This window comes from Hemicordylus capensis, chromosome 4 (genome assembly GCF_027244095.1).
Source record: "Hemicordylus capensis ecotype Gifberg chromosome 4, rHemCap1.1.pri, whole genome shotgun sequence".
NCBI lineage: Eukaryota > Metazoa > Chordata > Lepidosauria > Squamata > Cordylidae > Hemicordylus > Hemicordylus capensis.
This window is the reverse complement of record NC_069660.1, coordinates 221,320,680-221,337,756: the sequence shown is the minus strand read 5'-3', so window position 1 is coordinate 221,337,756 and position 17,077 is coordinate 221,320,680. Positions and strand designations below refer to the sequence as shown.

Genomic DNA, 17,077 nt, shown 5'->3' with positions numbered 1-17,077 from the left:
TGCAGATCATACTAGGAACAGGCATGCCTTCCCAACCATAGCAACTGCCATTTTTATCCTGCATGTATGTGATAGATACAATGAAGCTGCCTAATGAAGACTACCCTTTGGACTTCACAGTTTGATGTGCAAAGATGAAAGCTGAGCAAACTCAATTTGAGTACTGTCCAATTGCTCTTGAACTGGGACTTTGATCCTATTAGCAGTAGTAGACAATTTGGAAAGGAAATTTCTTAAACTATTAGAAATTATGGTACTTGTGCAGCTAATACCATAGATAATTAGCCTCGATCGCATCAACTATGCACAGTGGATCTCTGCTCATATAAGCAATGGTGTTTTGTTATCTTTTTAAAGTCATAGACATACAAAGAGTTCTGGTCTGGAAACAATTTTAAAGAGAACAGTTGTGGCCTCCTAATTTAGCAAATATGTAATGGGTTCCAAAGAAGAGAGATGTTATAGAGAGATTTGTGGAGTGATCCAAATTAGAGTACCAACACAGAAGAACAAGTTGCCATTGCTCCCCAGGGAGATGATTCCCCCAAAGCAGAAAGTCCATGTGACAACATTGAAAGATAACTACTTTATTCTCCAGACTTGTGACAGGCATACTATGTACAATCTCATAGACTTTTTCAAGCATTAGAATCAGCAATGATCTTTGTCTAAGTTCAGTAAAGTGAGATCTACCAACAAAGCAGATTTTATTGTGGACTTCAAACCACTATCACAATCTCCTAATGCACATCAAAAAGTGACTGAAGTAGTACTGGTTGGTGCTGTAATTGTTCAAATGTTTTTTCAAACATTCCTGTAGCACATAAAAAACAAGTTTTCCTGCCATGTATTGTTGTGAAATACCTGGAGCGCGTGGATAGGATGGACATAATATGGGATGCCTACAACACCACCTAAAGTAACAAGCAGAGGGAAGAGAGGCAAAAGGTTACAGACAAAATGTTTGCCCCGGCATCAAGGGTCCTCAGTAATTGGCACAGCTTCTGATAGCTTCCTTTATATGTCACTGAAAACAAAACTGAGCTGGTTTCACCTCCTGATGAAATGTTGGCTCAATGGAAGAAACCAAAGAGATATAAGGCATGTTTGTGATTTGAGTACTATGTTTACCTTACAGAGAGGTCAAGGGAGGTCATTACACTCATATGGAGAAAGCTGACATGCACTTGATGCAGCGCACAGTGGGCTCCCAAAAATCATGGCCAGGATAGTAGACCCAGATGTGTTGGTCATCATTATGTTCAAACTGTAACATTTCAATGACTGGGGTACAGGTATCCTTTGGTGTGAGCCAATACCACAAATACATGGGAGAACATGAAACTGCAGCCATCTTGTGTCTAATGGAAGCAAAGGCATTATCTAGATTTTATGCATTCACTTGGTGTGATAAGACTTCGTTTTTTACTTGGAAAGGCAAAGCATCCACTTAGGACACATGGAACATGATTTCCCGAAGCATTTCTGACACTGGCAGAAGCCTCAACCATATCCTAACAATACAACGTTATTACTTGAAAAGTTTGTAATATTTCTGAATGATAAAACCAGCAGATTGTGGGAAATCAATGAGGCAAAAGAGCAACTGTTCTCAAAAAAGGTCACACTCTCTAGAGAACATTCCACCAACACTGGCAGTTCTCATACAGCACACAATGCATGCAGATTATCAGGGGAAATGTGTGGGGAAAGCTACTTGAAAGATATTCAAAGTTACTTAGTAACTAGGCCTGGAGGAGGAAAGGCAGACTAGGCTTGGAGGAGGAAGGGCAGGTCTCGAAGGCAATCAAAGTGGAATTTGCTCTTAGCCAAATTCCAGAAAAGTGCGATGAATTAAAACACTGCAACTGAAAGAAGCATGCAGTAGTTTATACAGTACATATGCTATAAGGCCAGACTCAACTACATTTCCTTTTACCATGAAAGGAAAACTGTTTTCTGGGATATATAAACCTGAACAGTAGCAGTGAGATTACATACTTCTCAAAGCAAACAAATGCCATCAACAGTGCAATCAGCTATGTTTCCAACTAGGGACATGCCTGAACCATGGTTCGAAGCACGGTTCAAGCACTCCCAAGGAAATTAGGAAGTGAACTTTAAGACAAAGGAGAGGAGGTGCTTACCTATTCTCCTCCACCCCTTCTAGCTTCCTGCAGGGGACATTCCAAAAAGCCCCATGTGAGTCAGCACACACTTGACATACATGAATGTGCAGGTACCACGTATGCACTGACACCACACAGGTCTTTTTGGAATGGGTGCCACCCCAGCAGGAAGTTGGAAAGGGGCGGCAGAGTCTTAAAGTTCCCTTCCTAATTTCCTTGAGAGTGCTCAAACCATGCTTCAAACAATGGTTTGGGCATATCCCCATTTCCAGCTGATATTCATCCATAACATGTATATAATCATGATTGTGTTTATGTCAGATAACAGAGTGTCAATCTGCATACACAATTATGAAGTCTGCAGGTTTATTCTAAGATTAAGGGAGTTTGTCTTTTTGAACAATTACTTCTGTTACAATGAAGGAGTATGCCTTTGAGATAATTTTGTGCCAAAAGTAGTGCTGGAATCTTATTTGCAAGTTTATATGAAAAATTCCTCACAGGATTTTTGGTATAGCAAAGGTCTTGATGTGCAAATTGACAAGGAGAAATCTATACTGAAACTATAGACTGAAATTGTCATATCAAGGTGGGACACAGCTTTACAATATACCATCACCACAATATCTAGGAGCAAGGATTTCTACGCCTCTCTCATGGGTTTGATTAATATTTTAGAATGGAATGAAAGCTTCAGTATATTTTGGAACCCTGCTATCATAACAGCATCATAAAATTACTCAGGCAATTCTAATTCCTATTTTAATTAGCTTTCATCATAAGGATTCTAATTAAAAATATTATAGTGCTCCATTTTCAAACTACTTTATTTGAAGATGATTACTCAATTAATGCAGAGAGCTGTAACTGTCTTTTTGTTTGCAGTTTTGGCACAAAAAAAACTCTGGTAATTTGGAGGGGTATTTTTAATCACATAAAAGCAATTGGTACTTTCTGGACTGAACAATGATTTGAGTCTTGCATTTTATGGGTATCTGAAGATTAAGGGGTCACCTCTTATAGTGACTGAAATGTTTAAGAAAGGTGTACAGTCATTCAGTGGGAACAGCACATTCTTCACATGCAAAAGGTCCCAAGTTATCTTCCGTTAAAACATGCCAGGGCTGATAAAGAACTCTAAGACTTCACAGATCCTGTAGCAGTGTCAACTGTACTGAGCTAGAAGGCCAGTGGTACAACTCAATGAAAGAAGCTCTCTATGATTACAAAGCAGGTTTGTGACTCAGAAGGGGGCTTGCCTTGTTCTGTGCTCACTGATTTTGTCACCACATTCTGGAACATGTAACTGTGTCCCACAAACCATCAGCAACTGTGTTTGATTTGAACTACAATGTTAAGCAGGCAAGTAATTTGTACAGTAGTAAAACAGCATGTTGCTGTGAACCTTAAAAAATTGAATGCTGTTTTAAAAAAGGCATTAAATGGTCATTCACAGTAAACACACATTTTAAAAGTGTGCTTTCAGCAACTATTTCCATTTGTTTCTAATAAAGTGACTCCATAGGAACCATAGTTTATGGTTTACAAATCACTTTTATTCCTTCCTGGTACTTCAGTAATATATTGGCTTCTTAAACTAAGTAACTCCTGGGATTTTTTGCAGACACCACTTCAGAAGAGATGTCACAAGCTCTCTGTAGCATTTCAGTTGAACATAATGAGGTGGCAGACAGTATGAAATGCAACATAAATAGCACACAAATCAGACATTATGCCAGAACTAGAGCTATATAATCCACGCCTGAAACATATAGAAAACGTAGATGCATATTCTACAGAACTAGCACTGCACAGTCACACACAAGCAACCACACTATGACCTATCCAGGAGGGACTCTAATTGCCAAGACATCTGCCACTGGAAAATTTATAGGAATAGTGACTATGAAGGGAAACATTGCTGGTAGCTATATTCCTTATTTACAGAACTGCCTCTAAGACCTCTTTATATCATAAGCACTATCAATATCACAGCATGCAGAATTCAGGATGCTTGCAGAACTGTTTCTTTGATCATTTTAACCCAGTTCTGTATCAGCCTCTCCATGTACAGTGTACATCAAATTTTTCTTGAAAAACATAAGCCTCAGGCTCCAAGCCATAGGAACATACAGGTGAAACTCGAAAAATTAGAATATCGTGCAAAAGTTCATTAAGTTCAGTAATGCAAATTAAAAGGTGAAACTGATATATGAGATAGACGCATTACATGCAAAGCGAGATAAGTCAAGCCTTAATTTGTTATAATTGTGATGATCATGGCGTACAGCTCATGAGAAACCCAAATCCACAATCCCAGAAAATTAAAATATTACATGAAACCAATAAAACAAGGATTGTAAATAGAACAATATCGGACCTCTGAAAAGTATAAGCATGCATATGTATTCAGTACTTGGTTTGGGCCCCTTTTGCAGCAATTACTGCCTCAATGCAGCGTGGCATGGATGCTATCAGCCTGTGGCACTGCTGAGGTGTTATGGAAGACCAGGATGCTTCAATAGCGGCCTTCAGCTCTTCTGCATTGTTTGGTCTCATGTCTCTCATCCTTCTCTTGGCAATGCCCCATAGATTCTCTATGGGGTTCAGGTCAGGCGAGTTTGCTGGCCAATCAAGCACAGTAATCCCATGGTCATTGAACCAGGTTTTGGTACTTTTGGCAGTGTGGGCAGGTGCTAAGTCCTGCTGGAAAATGAAGTCAGCATCCCCATACAGCTCGTCTGCGGAAGGAAGCATGAAGTGCTCCAAAATCTCCTGATAGACAGCTGCGTTGACCCTGGACTTAATGAAGCACAGTGGACCAACATCAGCAGATGACATGGCTCCCCAAATCAACACAGACTGTGGAAACTTCACACTGGACTTCAAGCATCTTGCATTGTGTGCCTCTCCATTCTTCCTCCAGACTCTGGGTCCTTGGTTTCCAAATGAGATGCAAAAGTTGCTCTCATCAGAAAAGAGGACTTTGGAGCACTGAGCAACAGACCAGTTCTTTTTTTCTTGAGCCCAGGTAAGACGCTTCTGACGTTGTTTGTTGTTCAGGAGCGGCTTGACAAGAGGAATACGACATTTGAAGCCCATGTCCAGGATCCGTCTGTGTGTGGTGGCTCTTGATGCACTAACTCCAGCCTCAGTCCACTCCTTGTGAAAGTCCCCAACACTTTTGAATGGCCTTTTCCTGACAATCCTCTCCAGGCTGCGGTCATCCCTGCTGCTTGTGCACCTTTTTCTTCCACACTTTTCCCTTCCACAAAACTTTCTATTAATGTGCTTTGATACAGCACTTTGGGAACATCCAACTTCTTTTGCAATTACCTTTTGAGGCTTTCCCTCCTTATGGAGGGTGTCAATGATGGTTTTCTGCACAACTGTCAAGTCAGCAGTCTTTCCCATGACTGTGATTCCTAATGAACCAGACTGAGAGACCATTTAAAGGCTCAGGAACCCTTTGCAGGTGTTATGGATTGATTAGCTGATTGGAGTGGGACACCTGGAGCCTAGACTGTTGAACCTTTTCACAATATTCTAATTTTCTGGGATTGTGGATTTGGGGTTCTCATGAGCTGTACGCCATCATCATCACAATTATAACAAATTAAGGCTTGACTTATCTCGCTTTGCATGTAATGCGTCTATCTCATATATCAGTTTCACCTTTTAATTTGCATTACTGAAATTAATGAACTTTTGCACGATATTCTAATTTTTCGAGTTTCACCTGTAGAAAGCTGCCATATACTGAGTCAGACCATAGGTCCATCTAGCTCAGTATTGTCTATACAGACTGGCAGCAGCTTCTCCAAGGTTGCAGGCAGGAATCTCTCTCAGCCCTATCTTGGAGATGCCAGGGAGGGAACTTGGAACCTTCTGCTCTTCCCAGAAAGGCTCCATCTCCTAAGGGGAATATCTTACAGTGCTCACACATCAAGTCTCCCATTCATATGCAGCCAGGCCAGAGCTAAGCTAAGGGGACAAGTCATGCTTGCTACTGCAAGACCAGCTCTCCTCTCCCATAAGTTAAGAGCCGCAAAGCTCTTATCTGAGCTACTCACTGGATGGGAGGAAAGATTCACACATGTGAGTTTTAAACATCTTCAAAAACAAAGGACCAGCAACAGATATATTTAATGTCAGTTGTAAGAACAGATCATCAAGTACCTTTTATAAACCTTTTACAACCCCCTGCTGTCCCCAAAGGCTCAAACAACTTCAACTAATGGCCTCCATTAAAACCAGTATGAAGAAAATGCAGTGCTGGGTAAGACTGATCAGTGACAAAACAGAACTACGACCCAGGCAGAAAATTCCATGTTGTCACAAGCAACAGTTTGCCACAGCAGTGTGGTCTAATTAATATAAAAGTCCTATATGCTAGCAGTCACGACTATAAGAGGCAGTAGCACAGCACGAAATAAATGCTATTATAAAGAGATAACTAAAAGAGATGATGTAGCAAGGAAAAGAAAATTCAATCCTTCCATTTGTCTCAAACACTTGTTTTGGACAAATGTTTTGCATGCTACAAATACATAGTTTTATTCAATAATGCAAGGTCCTTGGACAATGAAAAGTAGGTATTAAAATGATATTAAGACTCGTCTTGAATACTGATATCTAGATTAGATGGCTAAAGGTGTCTTACCATGCACGTGTCTAGATCTTCCAAACGTTCAATTTCAGTCAGTTCCTCAACTGTGATAATGGAACGTTTAGCAGGTTTCTCCTCTGCTAGTTCAATCTCTAAAGATTCCTGGTGGGCCAGGGGTTTGCCTCGCCTGGTCAAATGATCAGCCTAGTGAAAATAAGTGGAAGAAAGTCAAAAGAAAAAGCCTTGTGAAAAGCAATTCTAAATAAATGCTGCCAAAGTGCAAGAAATGCACTCAGATGTTTATGATAAATGAAAAATCATTTTATATATTAAGTATACCCCTACAGCCACCCTTGGTTCTCTGCCTTGCCCGGCGAAGGGTACCATACCTTGATTGTCCTGTCCTATCAATACAAACTGCATGATCCAAATATATTGACCCATAATTGCCAACTTGGAAACTAGGTCAGTGTGCAAACTAGGGCTGTGAATGACTACAAATATTGGGTCAGATCCAGAACCCTAGATGTCTGTTTGGGTCCTTCTGGATTTTTCAGAAACTTGGGGTCAGAAAAACTGCTGATTTTTTGATTAATGAAAATCCCCATAAAAGTCTATGGGGAAAGAAAAAGAATTGCTAGGGGTAGAGGGAAATGGCTAGTCCAGGAGCTCTGAAAATGGGGACATAAGTAAGAAAGAATGGTTGGAATCTCTGTATTTAATTAAAACTGAATCCGATCATCTGTTCTTAAATTAATTTTTTTAAGTAAAGGAAATTGTACTCATAGAGGGAATGCGGAAGAAAAGTGATGTAACGTGAAAATCTCAGGAAAAGTGATGTAAAACTCAGAAAATCTTCTGCTTTGTTTTAAAATTTGAATACAATCACCAGCTTAAAACTTTTAAAAAAATAAGTAATAAACTAGCCGAGCCCGCACAGAGCTTCTGTGCGGCACTTTGGGGCCGGCTGTTTTCCCCTGCCTCTTACTCCTGCCCTGGTCTCTCCACTCCTCCCCTTCCCACCAGCCCCATGCTCTCTAGCCCTCCTCCCCTCTCGTTCCTCCCCACACAGAGCCTCACTGGGAGGCAGGCAGCCAAGAAGGGACCCGCTGCCGCTGTTTTTTCTCCCTCCCGTCCGCGGCGGCTTTTCTCTCCCGCCCGCTCTGCCGCCACTTTTCTCTCCCCCCACTCTGCCTGCCCGCCGCCGCTTTTCTCTCGCTTGCCTGCCGTCACTGCCTTTCTCTCCGTGCCGCCCACCCACCGCCACCAGCACCACTTTTCTCGCCCGCCCGCCTCGCCGGCCGCTGCTTTTCTCTCCTCCGCCTTGCCAACCGCCGGCACTTTCCTCCCCCTCTCCTCCTCATTCCGCCGGCCTCTCACCAGAACTCCTGCAGCGTGTTGCGAGAGTTCCACCGCCAAATCCTGGACACGCATGCCGGCTAAGAGAATTAATTATATAGATATATGGGAAGGCAGATGTCAGCAGATTCCCCCTGCCCCCCAGTCGTGATTGGTGTGGGGAAAAATGTGGGCTCCTGCTGCCATTTGGAGCTCTGAAATGAGATGGGAATGCCCAAATGGTGTTGGGAAACTCTGACCCAACATAGGCTTCCCTATGTCGGGTTTGGCTTATCCTAAACACCCTCCAACATGGCCCATAATGGGTCATGTCCAACATTATTTATTTATTATTTATTTATTCGATTTCTATACCGCCGCTCCAAAAAATGGCTCAGGGCGGTTTACATTAAAATAAAACAATTAAAATCAATTGACAGTTAAAAACAGAGACTATAAACCATAACACCATAAAACAATTAAGAATTAGAACAGTCAACACAGTTTTAAAACCCTGAAAAACCAGGTTACAGCATATTAAAAACATTTACAACAATTTAAAAACCCTGGAAGGCCAGACCAAACTGAAGGTCGATAATGAACTCAGATTATGGATTCTGCTGGGAGTGCATTCCACAGCCCAGGAGCAGCTATAGAGAAGGCTCGCCTCTGAGTCGCCACCAGACGTACCGGTGGCAACTGGAGACGGACCTCCTCAGATGACCTTAACATGTGGTGGGGAACATGCAGAAGGCGATGATCTCTAAGGTCAGGTCATTACTGACCTGACCTTGCACAGTCCTAGTGGAAACCATTTTTGCATAAAGATGGGTATACAGGAAAGATAGAGCAAGTCAGTGTAGGACAGCAAGCAAATCAAGCTGAATGGTTATAAATATCTTGAAATACTTCAGATCTGTACAGATACTCACCAGCTTATGATGGCAATGTGACAAGGCATCAAGAATCTCATCTACTATTCGGTCTGAGAGGAATGAGGCCACTGTCAGCTTCACTTCACTGTGTGGAAGTTGAAAATGAGAACATAAGCCCTTTTAATTCACACAAGGGATTCTGCTATCCCTTACAACACCAGACATATGCAATATGAGTTATCAATATATCATTTCCTTGCAAAAAGAAATTTAGGAAAAAATGTAGGGATGTGCAAATAGGAATAGATGATATTTTGTAAGTAATTATTTATCTTAATCTAGGAGAAAACACAAAATGCTGCACAATTTCTCACCAGAAATAAAATGCGCAGTAAAAACCACATGCTAACATGTATAGAACAATCAGTTCTGAGGCACTACAGCAAATACATCTGGCCTGGACTAAGGTACAGTTGCTTATATTTAAATTTTGTTGCACTCAGAAATGGCATACAAAATATGCTTCATGCCCACTCTTCATTCCCTTTGCTAGAAGGAGGTTTGTTCCTTCTGTAGAGATAACTACTATCATGTGGTTGCACATAATGCCTTTTAACAAAGTAAGGTGCCAATTATTTAAGCTGAAGAACTTACCCTTGCAACCAGGATGGATTGATTCAAATCAAGGTGATCATTGATTTAAATAATCAAGCAAAGAAACCCTCAGTTTAACTCATTGATTTATATTGTTTCCCACTGATGTTGCTTCACATATTTCTGAAACAATGGTGCAAATCTGGTCACTAAAATATGTTAATTTACAACCCAATAGAACATTTTATACATCTAGGACAGGGTTGTACAAGTGGCCCGACTGCAGATGTTGGACTACAGCTCCCATCATCCATGACAACTAGTTACTGTGGCTTGGGATGATGGGAGCTGTAGTCTAAAACCAGCTCAGGGGCCAAAGTTGTGAAGCTCTGATAGATGAGAATATACTTTGTGAATTTAATTTTAAAAATATAATTTAAGAAATAATACCTAATTTCCAATACCCATTTCAGAAAAAAACCTAGATCTCCTTGTTGTACTGCTTACACTTGATACATTTTCCTTTTTACCAAGGGAAGATATTTCTTCAAAATATCCCCAGATAAGGTGTGTCTCATGCCAAGAAGCTATGACAGTTTTTTAGTCACAAAATGTGGGGCAGTACAGATAGCTGTTTACTGAAGAATGCCTTCCCCTTTCCCCATCACTGTTTTTTTTTTTAAACTTCACCTTATTTCCTATATGATGTCTCTGTCTTAACTCCTCTGCCTTGGCCCAGCCCCCCACCACAAAACCACCCTACTATCCACCCTGTCTTCTTCCATTGAAAAAACAGGCTTAGAAACAGAAACAGGGAGTCCTGAAATTTTCAAAAGTAATAGCTAAAAAGTTGCTGGGCACCACTGGGCAGACTAGAGCCATTTTCATGAGATGAAACCAAAATGACTGTCTATGTTTGATTGTTAGGTAACTCAGTCATTAATTCATTTTTAGGCAACTGTAAGTGTTGCTGTAGCCTGTTTGTGATGACATTTAATTTTAACCATGTAATTTTTAATGAATTGGAAATTTAGTAGCTTATTTACATTTTTTTTAAAAAAAATCTCATTTAAATCTGCTTTATTTTTTCAAAATAAAAAACAAAAAGCATCAATTTTAATCTGCTCTGCATGCAACGTATTTTAAAAATATATTTATATCCCAACCCTCCAGTACACTACTGCTAGAGGCAGCTTACAATATTAATAAGACAGATGCAGTGTAAAACAAAAGATTAACAAAATTAATCAAGATAAAACACCAAGCTTTTAACTTGGTTAAAATTACAAATTTTAGAAGTTATTAATAAAAGGCTAAAAACTTAGAACTAAAAAAAACCTAACAGATAGAAGTAGCAGATAAAATATTTAAAAACTTCTTTAAACCGATGTGTCTTTAATTGCTTTTTTTTAAAACAGAGAGGGAGGGAGCATGGCAAACCAGATCTGTTATTGATGGGAGCATGAGCAGGGCCTGAGATGCTGCATGGAGCGCCCTGGAAAATTCATAAGGGCGAATGCGGTCCAACGGGTGCCCCGGCCTCAAGCCATGAAGGGCTTTAAATGTCAAGACCAGCACCTTGAATCTTATACAATATCAAGTGGTTTCTCAATACCCTTGTTTCACTTCCAAGATCTGGCACTTCACAGTTGGTATGGCACAGTCCTAGGCCCAATGCATTTGTTCTACTGACTGCCCATGCCATTTGTAGGGCTGCACATTCATTTTCAGAATGAATGAAAAATGTGCCAAATTGGCCTCATTTGGTTATTTTTCATTAGTTCTGAACATGAATGTTAAACTTAATTAATGAATATGAATGGCTTATGTAAAAAGAGGATCAGAGTTCCTCCCTTTGGAACTCACGTTATTACTCCTAGGTGTTGCACTGGTTGGGGCACAGTGGAAGGAGAGAACGACTGCTGTCATAGTTTTGTCACAGTCATCATTTTCTCCCCATCATGTGCTAGAACCATGCTGTGTCCAAAACACTGTGGGAAATCAAAATGCCAGCCACCAGGAGGTCCCTATGTAGAAAGCGGGCACCACAGGTGGCAATGAGAAATTGTTTTTAAAACCTCACCAAATGAATGGCAAGCAATAAAATGAACTGAAGACAAAAATCAAGAGAACACAATTTAAATAACTAAATGTAAGTAGAAATGTAAGTAGAAATGAAGAGTGGATTGGGGATTAATTAGTGAAAAAGAAAGAGTTCTTGTACAACATTAATTTGTTGCATCAAGCTACATAATGCAGGGAGAAAGAGGCAGATATTTCCCAGATCATCCTGAGCTATGGATGCTTGTATAACCAGTTTGTAATATTTATAGGGGCAGTTTCCTTGTGTGAATAGAGCTGGAGTACTCTGGTTCTCTTGCAGGGTGCTATGGCAGGTTTTGTGGCAAATGTCACTCCCTGTACCACTGCAATTCACTAGGATCTGGTTGGACACTGAAAAACGACCAAGTTTACAGTTTTGTTACAAAACTCGCACTTCTGCATTAAACATAAGAAGCCAAGGCTAAATGATGCAGTAAATAAACCATGTGCAAAGAGTACAGAGACAGCAGATCAATATTTCTTTTGTTAGCTTGTATAGAGTATGCTCTATAGAGATTTCATAGGACGCATTTTTTCCTGTTTGTTTTCATCGTGTCTGTGCATGGAAAAGATATACTCTAGTGGTTAGATTCCTCCTCCAATCCCCAATTTTGGTAGACAATAATTCCCAAGTAGTCAAATTAATAAAACATGTTTAAAATTAAATGTTGAAAGTCATTGTAACCACAGTGAATGTGAAGATCAGAGTCTAAAAATGATTTGCACACATGATCTATAAAATTAACATATGACCTAAATGGAAATTTGTAGCACAAATAGTTCAAGAGGTTTCACGTCCTGTGTCTGCAAAGCCAGTGTTTCATCAGGATCCACCTACGCAAGAAGTGAGCCAGGAATCAATCACATGATCCCAGGACATCATCTGAGGGAACCCCCAAACATGGGCTAAGGGCAGCCCTACAGAAACCCCATCCACTCTACCCCGAGTTCCATGATGAAAGTACAGCAAGATATAAACGTAACAAATGAACATCCAGGGCATTAATATGTGCCTTAAAGGCACATACTAATGTGCCTAAAGGATTCACAGGGGCCAAGTTCAGATTCCAGAACAGCAGAACTCACTGCTGGCTCCTCTGAGGACAAATGTCTGCTTATGTAGAGTACAATTCAGGCTTATCTAGAATAGAATTCTGGCATTATATCGATTGATGAACAAGAAAGCATATATTAAAATCACCTGATTTTATTGAGGATATCAATGCCAGACTGCTCCAAGAGAACATTTTTAACAAAGGTTCGTGGAATGGAAATCTTTTCTGTGCATGCCTCAATTAAGTCTTGTCGTATATGTTCTTTCTTCATTGCACTTGGACAGAGATTTTCAGCTGCATCTACCATAGATTCAAGTAATGTCTGAAACACAAAGTAATAAGATTTTTAAAAAAAAACACAACCACATGAACCACAGCATGAATACATGAATCTCAATTCATAAAACATGACATTATGTTTAAGATACACAAACACACACCTCTGCATTTTAAAAAATCATTCCCATGTAGTCATGGGAATTAAAAACCAATTTCCATGACTACTTTCTTCCACCACATGGTGAGCATGGCAATTTATTCCTGGGCAGATTCACATGAAATTACCTAACATGCTCTAGACAAGAAATGTAATGCCAATTTTGGTTCACTTCAGTTTGGTATAATGGCTCTAACAGAGTAAGCATGGATAAGTTCCTTGTGGATCTAATTAAAAAGTAAACAAAGAGCAGGAGAAATGTTTTTAATTAAAAGCAAAATACAGATGAAGGAATTATATTTTATCAAAACTAATTTGTTATCCGATGGGCATGCAAGTTTTTTCAGTATTAGTTGGCATAAGTAATAGCCTCTAATACTGTCACTATCAAAACGGTGACCAACTTTTGCCTAACACAGCTATTCCTAATAAGCAAGCTGATTATAAGCAGAATGCATGGAATTGTATTTGCATTCTCGAGAAGCCATATTTAAGGAAACATGCCCAAAGTAAAGATCTGAATTCATGGCTTTGTTTCTAATAATTCAAGCCTATCTCATTAAAAAACAGCAACAAAAAAACACACCGATGAAGGATGACGCTTCAGTACAATAGACTTGAATTTGTCTACACATTTGCAAGCCTTGATGTTTGAACATGGCTTTGGTAAAACGGAAGTCTGTACAGAAATGAGATGCTCTCTATAGAAACTGTGTATAATGCTGATTGACTGGCATCCATGGTGTCAGCAAGAATCCCCCCGCTCCCCAAAGTAATTTTGCGCTTTAAAAACACAGTTCCTTAAAATAATAATACTACTATAAGGCAACAAATGGGCAAACATACATGTGATGTTAAAAAAGCCAGTCAGCTTGAAGGAAGTGCAGGAGGGGCAAGACTGCTGAGCAAGCATTGATGCCTGTCTGACTCATAAACATTCAAGGGGATGACTTGCTTTTACACACACACACACACACACACACACACACACACACACACACACACACACCTCTTCATCATGATTCCATAATTTCCAATTATTTCCTTGTTCCTCTAGGTTTAATTTCCAATAAATTCCTCTGAATAATGGGGCACACTCAATAAATCAGAGACCAGTATTTCCTTGTGAGGAACTTTGACACAGGATGTCATAAAGGGTACAGTAGTCCAATGGTGCCTTGCAAATAATAAGAGTATACAATATAAAACATTTTTATAAGAGGCCTTTGTAGGGGCATAGGAAGCTGTCAGTGGTCAGGGTAAAAAACCCTGCTGGCGGCTCCTATCCCGTTTTAAACAAGCATGTGCTAGTGCACACCTTAACCACGCCCCTTGCATCCCACGTTGATGTAGGCTGTTTGGCCAGTATCAAAAGTGGAACCACACAGCCCCGTTTGTGATGGTCTCTAGTCAGCACTGCATTCCAGCTTAGCTAAGAACATCTTTCTCTGCCTTGCAAGAAAGAGAAAGGTGCTCTCAGCTAGGCTGGAACACACCGCTGACTGAAGAGCCTCATGAATGGGGCTGAGGAGCTCTATTTTCAGTGCTGGTCACGTCTCCTGTGTCAATGTCAGGTGCAGGTAACATGGCTCCTAGGGAAACGACAGCTCATGTTCCTTGAACATGTTCACATAATGGTGGCTCCACCCCTGGGCCTTTGCTTTAAAAGGTAAGCCACATGCTGGATTGGATAACATACGATTAAGCAGTTTTTCTATGAGTGAATGTTACTTAAAACATTAATTTTAGCAAGCAGTCAGAGACTCCTGCTAACTAGGCAAAGAGGCACCTTTCAAAGTGGTGATTTCCTTGATCAAGAAAATCAAGAGGAAAGCAACTTCCCTACTCAACCCCAGCACAGCATCCTTCCATGGCTGTTGCTGGTGTCTACTCTTGTTTCTTTTTAGACTGTGAGCCCTTTGAGGACAGGGAAGCATTATTCCCTTTCTATGTAAATCACTTTGAGAACTGGTTGAAAGCAGTATATAAATAGTAATAGTAATTAAAATGCACAAATCTCAGAGAGGGATAACTGGTTATTCAAGTATTGGTGACTAAGGCTGTAATCCTATGCACACTTACTTGTCAGATATATTGAATACAATGAGTAAAATGCACAGGATTGGATTGCACAACTGTATAAAACTATGCACCATTTTGATCAGGTGGGTAAAGAAAGGGTTTTCTCCCTTTCTTATAATATCAGAACCCTGGATTATCTGTTGAAGTTGAATACTGGGAGATTTAGAACAAACAAAAGGAAGTACTTCTTTATTCAATGTTAGTTAGTTAGTTAGATTTATATGTCGCCCTACTCCCATAGGACTCAGGGTGGTTTACAAGCAATAATATATACAACAACACAATTTCATTATTATTATTATTATTATTATTATTATTATTATTATTATTATTATACACAGTCAGACAGGTGTTATTGACTGGTTTGTTTTATCCAGACATTATTATTGTTGTTATTTATTATATAACAACAACAACTTCATAAAAATATATCTTACATCTATATTATTAATCCCCGTAGACGTGCCTCTGTGGGGATGCGTCCCGGCAACCCAGTGGATTGGCTGGGAAGCCGAGGCGCTGGATTGGCTGGGCGGTGGAGCTCACGGGGGCAGGATTCATGAGACTGTTGAGCTGCTGCCCAGGGAAATGGCGGACGGGTGGGCGGACGGCAGTGGGACCAGCCGTGGCGGGCACTGCGCGCTGCCAGTGTGAGGAAGCGGCAGCAGGAGCAAACGGGCCAGCAAGCCGGTCAGAAACCACAAGCGGGGAGAGGGGGGGAGAGAAGCGAGAGGGTGGGCGGTGGTTAGAGACACCTGGGGGAAGAGTTAGGGAGAAGGGGCTGAAGGGGGGGTAGCCAGGGAGAACTAGGGGCGCAGATGCTGTGTGCACGGTCAACTAGTAGCCTCATAAACCACAACCCCATATAATACTCATTCCACATGACACAATAACCATGGATTACAAGAGCACTCTACGCCCAGCTATCTCAGCGACCGAACACCCGGCAGAACATTTCAGTCGTACATGCCTTATGAAAGGCCACCAGATCATGAAGAGCTCTGATATTATCTGGGAGATCATTCCATAGAGTCGGGGCCACCATTGAGAAGGCTCTGGCTCTCGTTGATGGCAATTTAATATCTCTAGGGCCCAGGATCACCAAGGTATTACTTGTGGCTGATCTCAGGACCTGGCGAGGGACATATCGAACCAGGCAGTTTTGGAGTTATGGAGGGCCCATACCGTGTAGGGCTTTAAATGTTAAGGTTAATACCTTAAACTTAACCTGGGACTCAACCAGCAACCAGTGCAACTGAACGAGCAAAGGTGTCACATGTGTTTGCCAAGGCGCCTTAGTGAGGACCCTGGCCGCTGCATTCTGCACCAGTTGCAATCTCTGAGTTAAGTGCAGTGGCAGTCCCACATAAAGCGAGTTGCAATAATCTAACTTGGAAGTGACCGTTGCATGGATCACAGTGACATGGATCCAGATAGGGGGCCAGCCGCCGTATTTGGCATAACTGAAATAAGGCCTTTCGAGTGACCTCCATGATCTGAGCCTCCATATTCAAAGAGTCATCAAGAATCACGCCCAGGCTCTTCACAGTAGGCTGAGGTATCAAACAAGCACTATCAAGCACTATAATTGAAAACTCTCCCCTGACGTCTTTGGGCCCAGCCACAGAACTTCAGTCTTATCTGGATTAAGCCGTAGATGACTTTGCCTCAGCCAGTCTGCGACCGCCTCCAAACACCTGGTCAGCTGGGCTATGGTGTCCTCAGCCCTGCCATCCATCAGCAGAAAAAGCTGGGTGTCATCCGCATATTGGTGGCACCCTAGCCCAAAACTCCTCACCAGCTTTGCTAGCGGCCGCATATAAATATTGAACAGCAAGGGTGAGAGAATAGCCCCC

The 17,077-nt window shown here is 41.1% G+C and overlaps 1 protein-coding gene across 5 annotated transcripts in view; it reads right to left on the bottom strand.

The window, feature by feature from the left end:
* Window positions 1-17,077, bottom strand: part of CARMIL1 (capping protein regulator and myosin 1 linker 1) — a 255,934-nt gene that overhangs the window by 60,782 nt on the left and 178,075 nt on the right. For all 5 annotated transcript variants that reach the window (XM_053245618.1, XM_053245615.1, XM_053245616.1 and 2 more), the window contains 3 exons: window positions 12,850-13,025; window positions 9,009-9,096; window positions 6,793-6,942 (listed from right to left, as the gene is read on the bottom strand). In XM_053245618.1, the coding sequence (XP_053101593.1) occupies window positions 6,793-6,942; window positions 9,009-9,096; window positions 12,850-13,025 (414 nt within the window). The remainder of the gene's footprint in view (window positions 1-6,792; window positions 6,943-9,008; window positions 9,097-12,849; window positions 13,026-17,077) is intronic.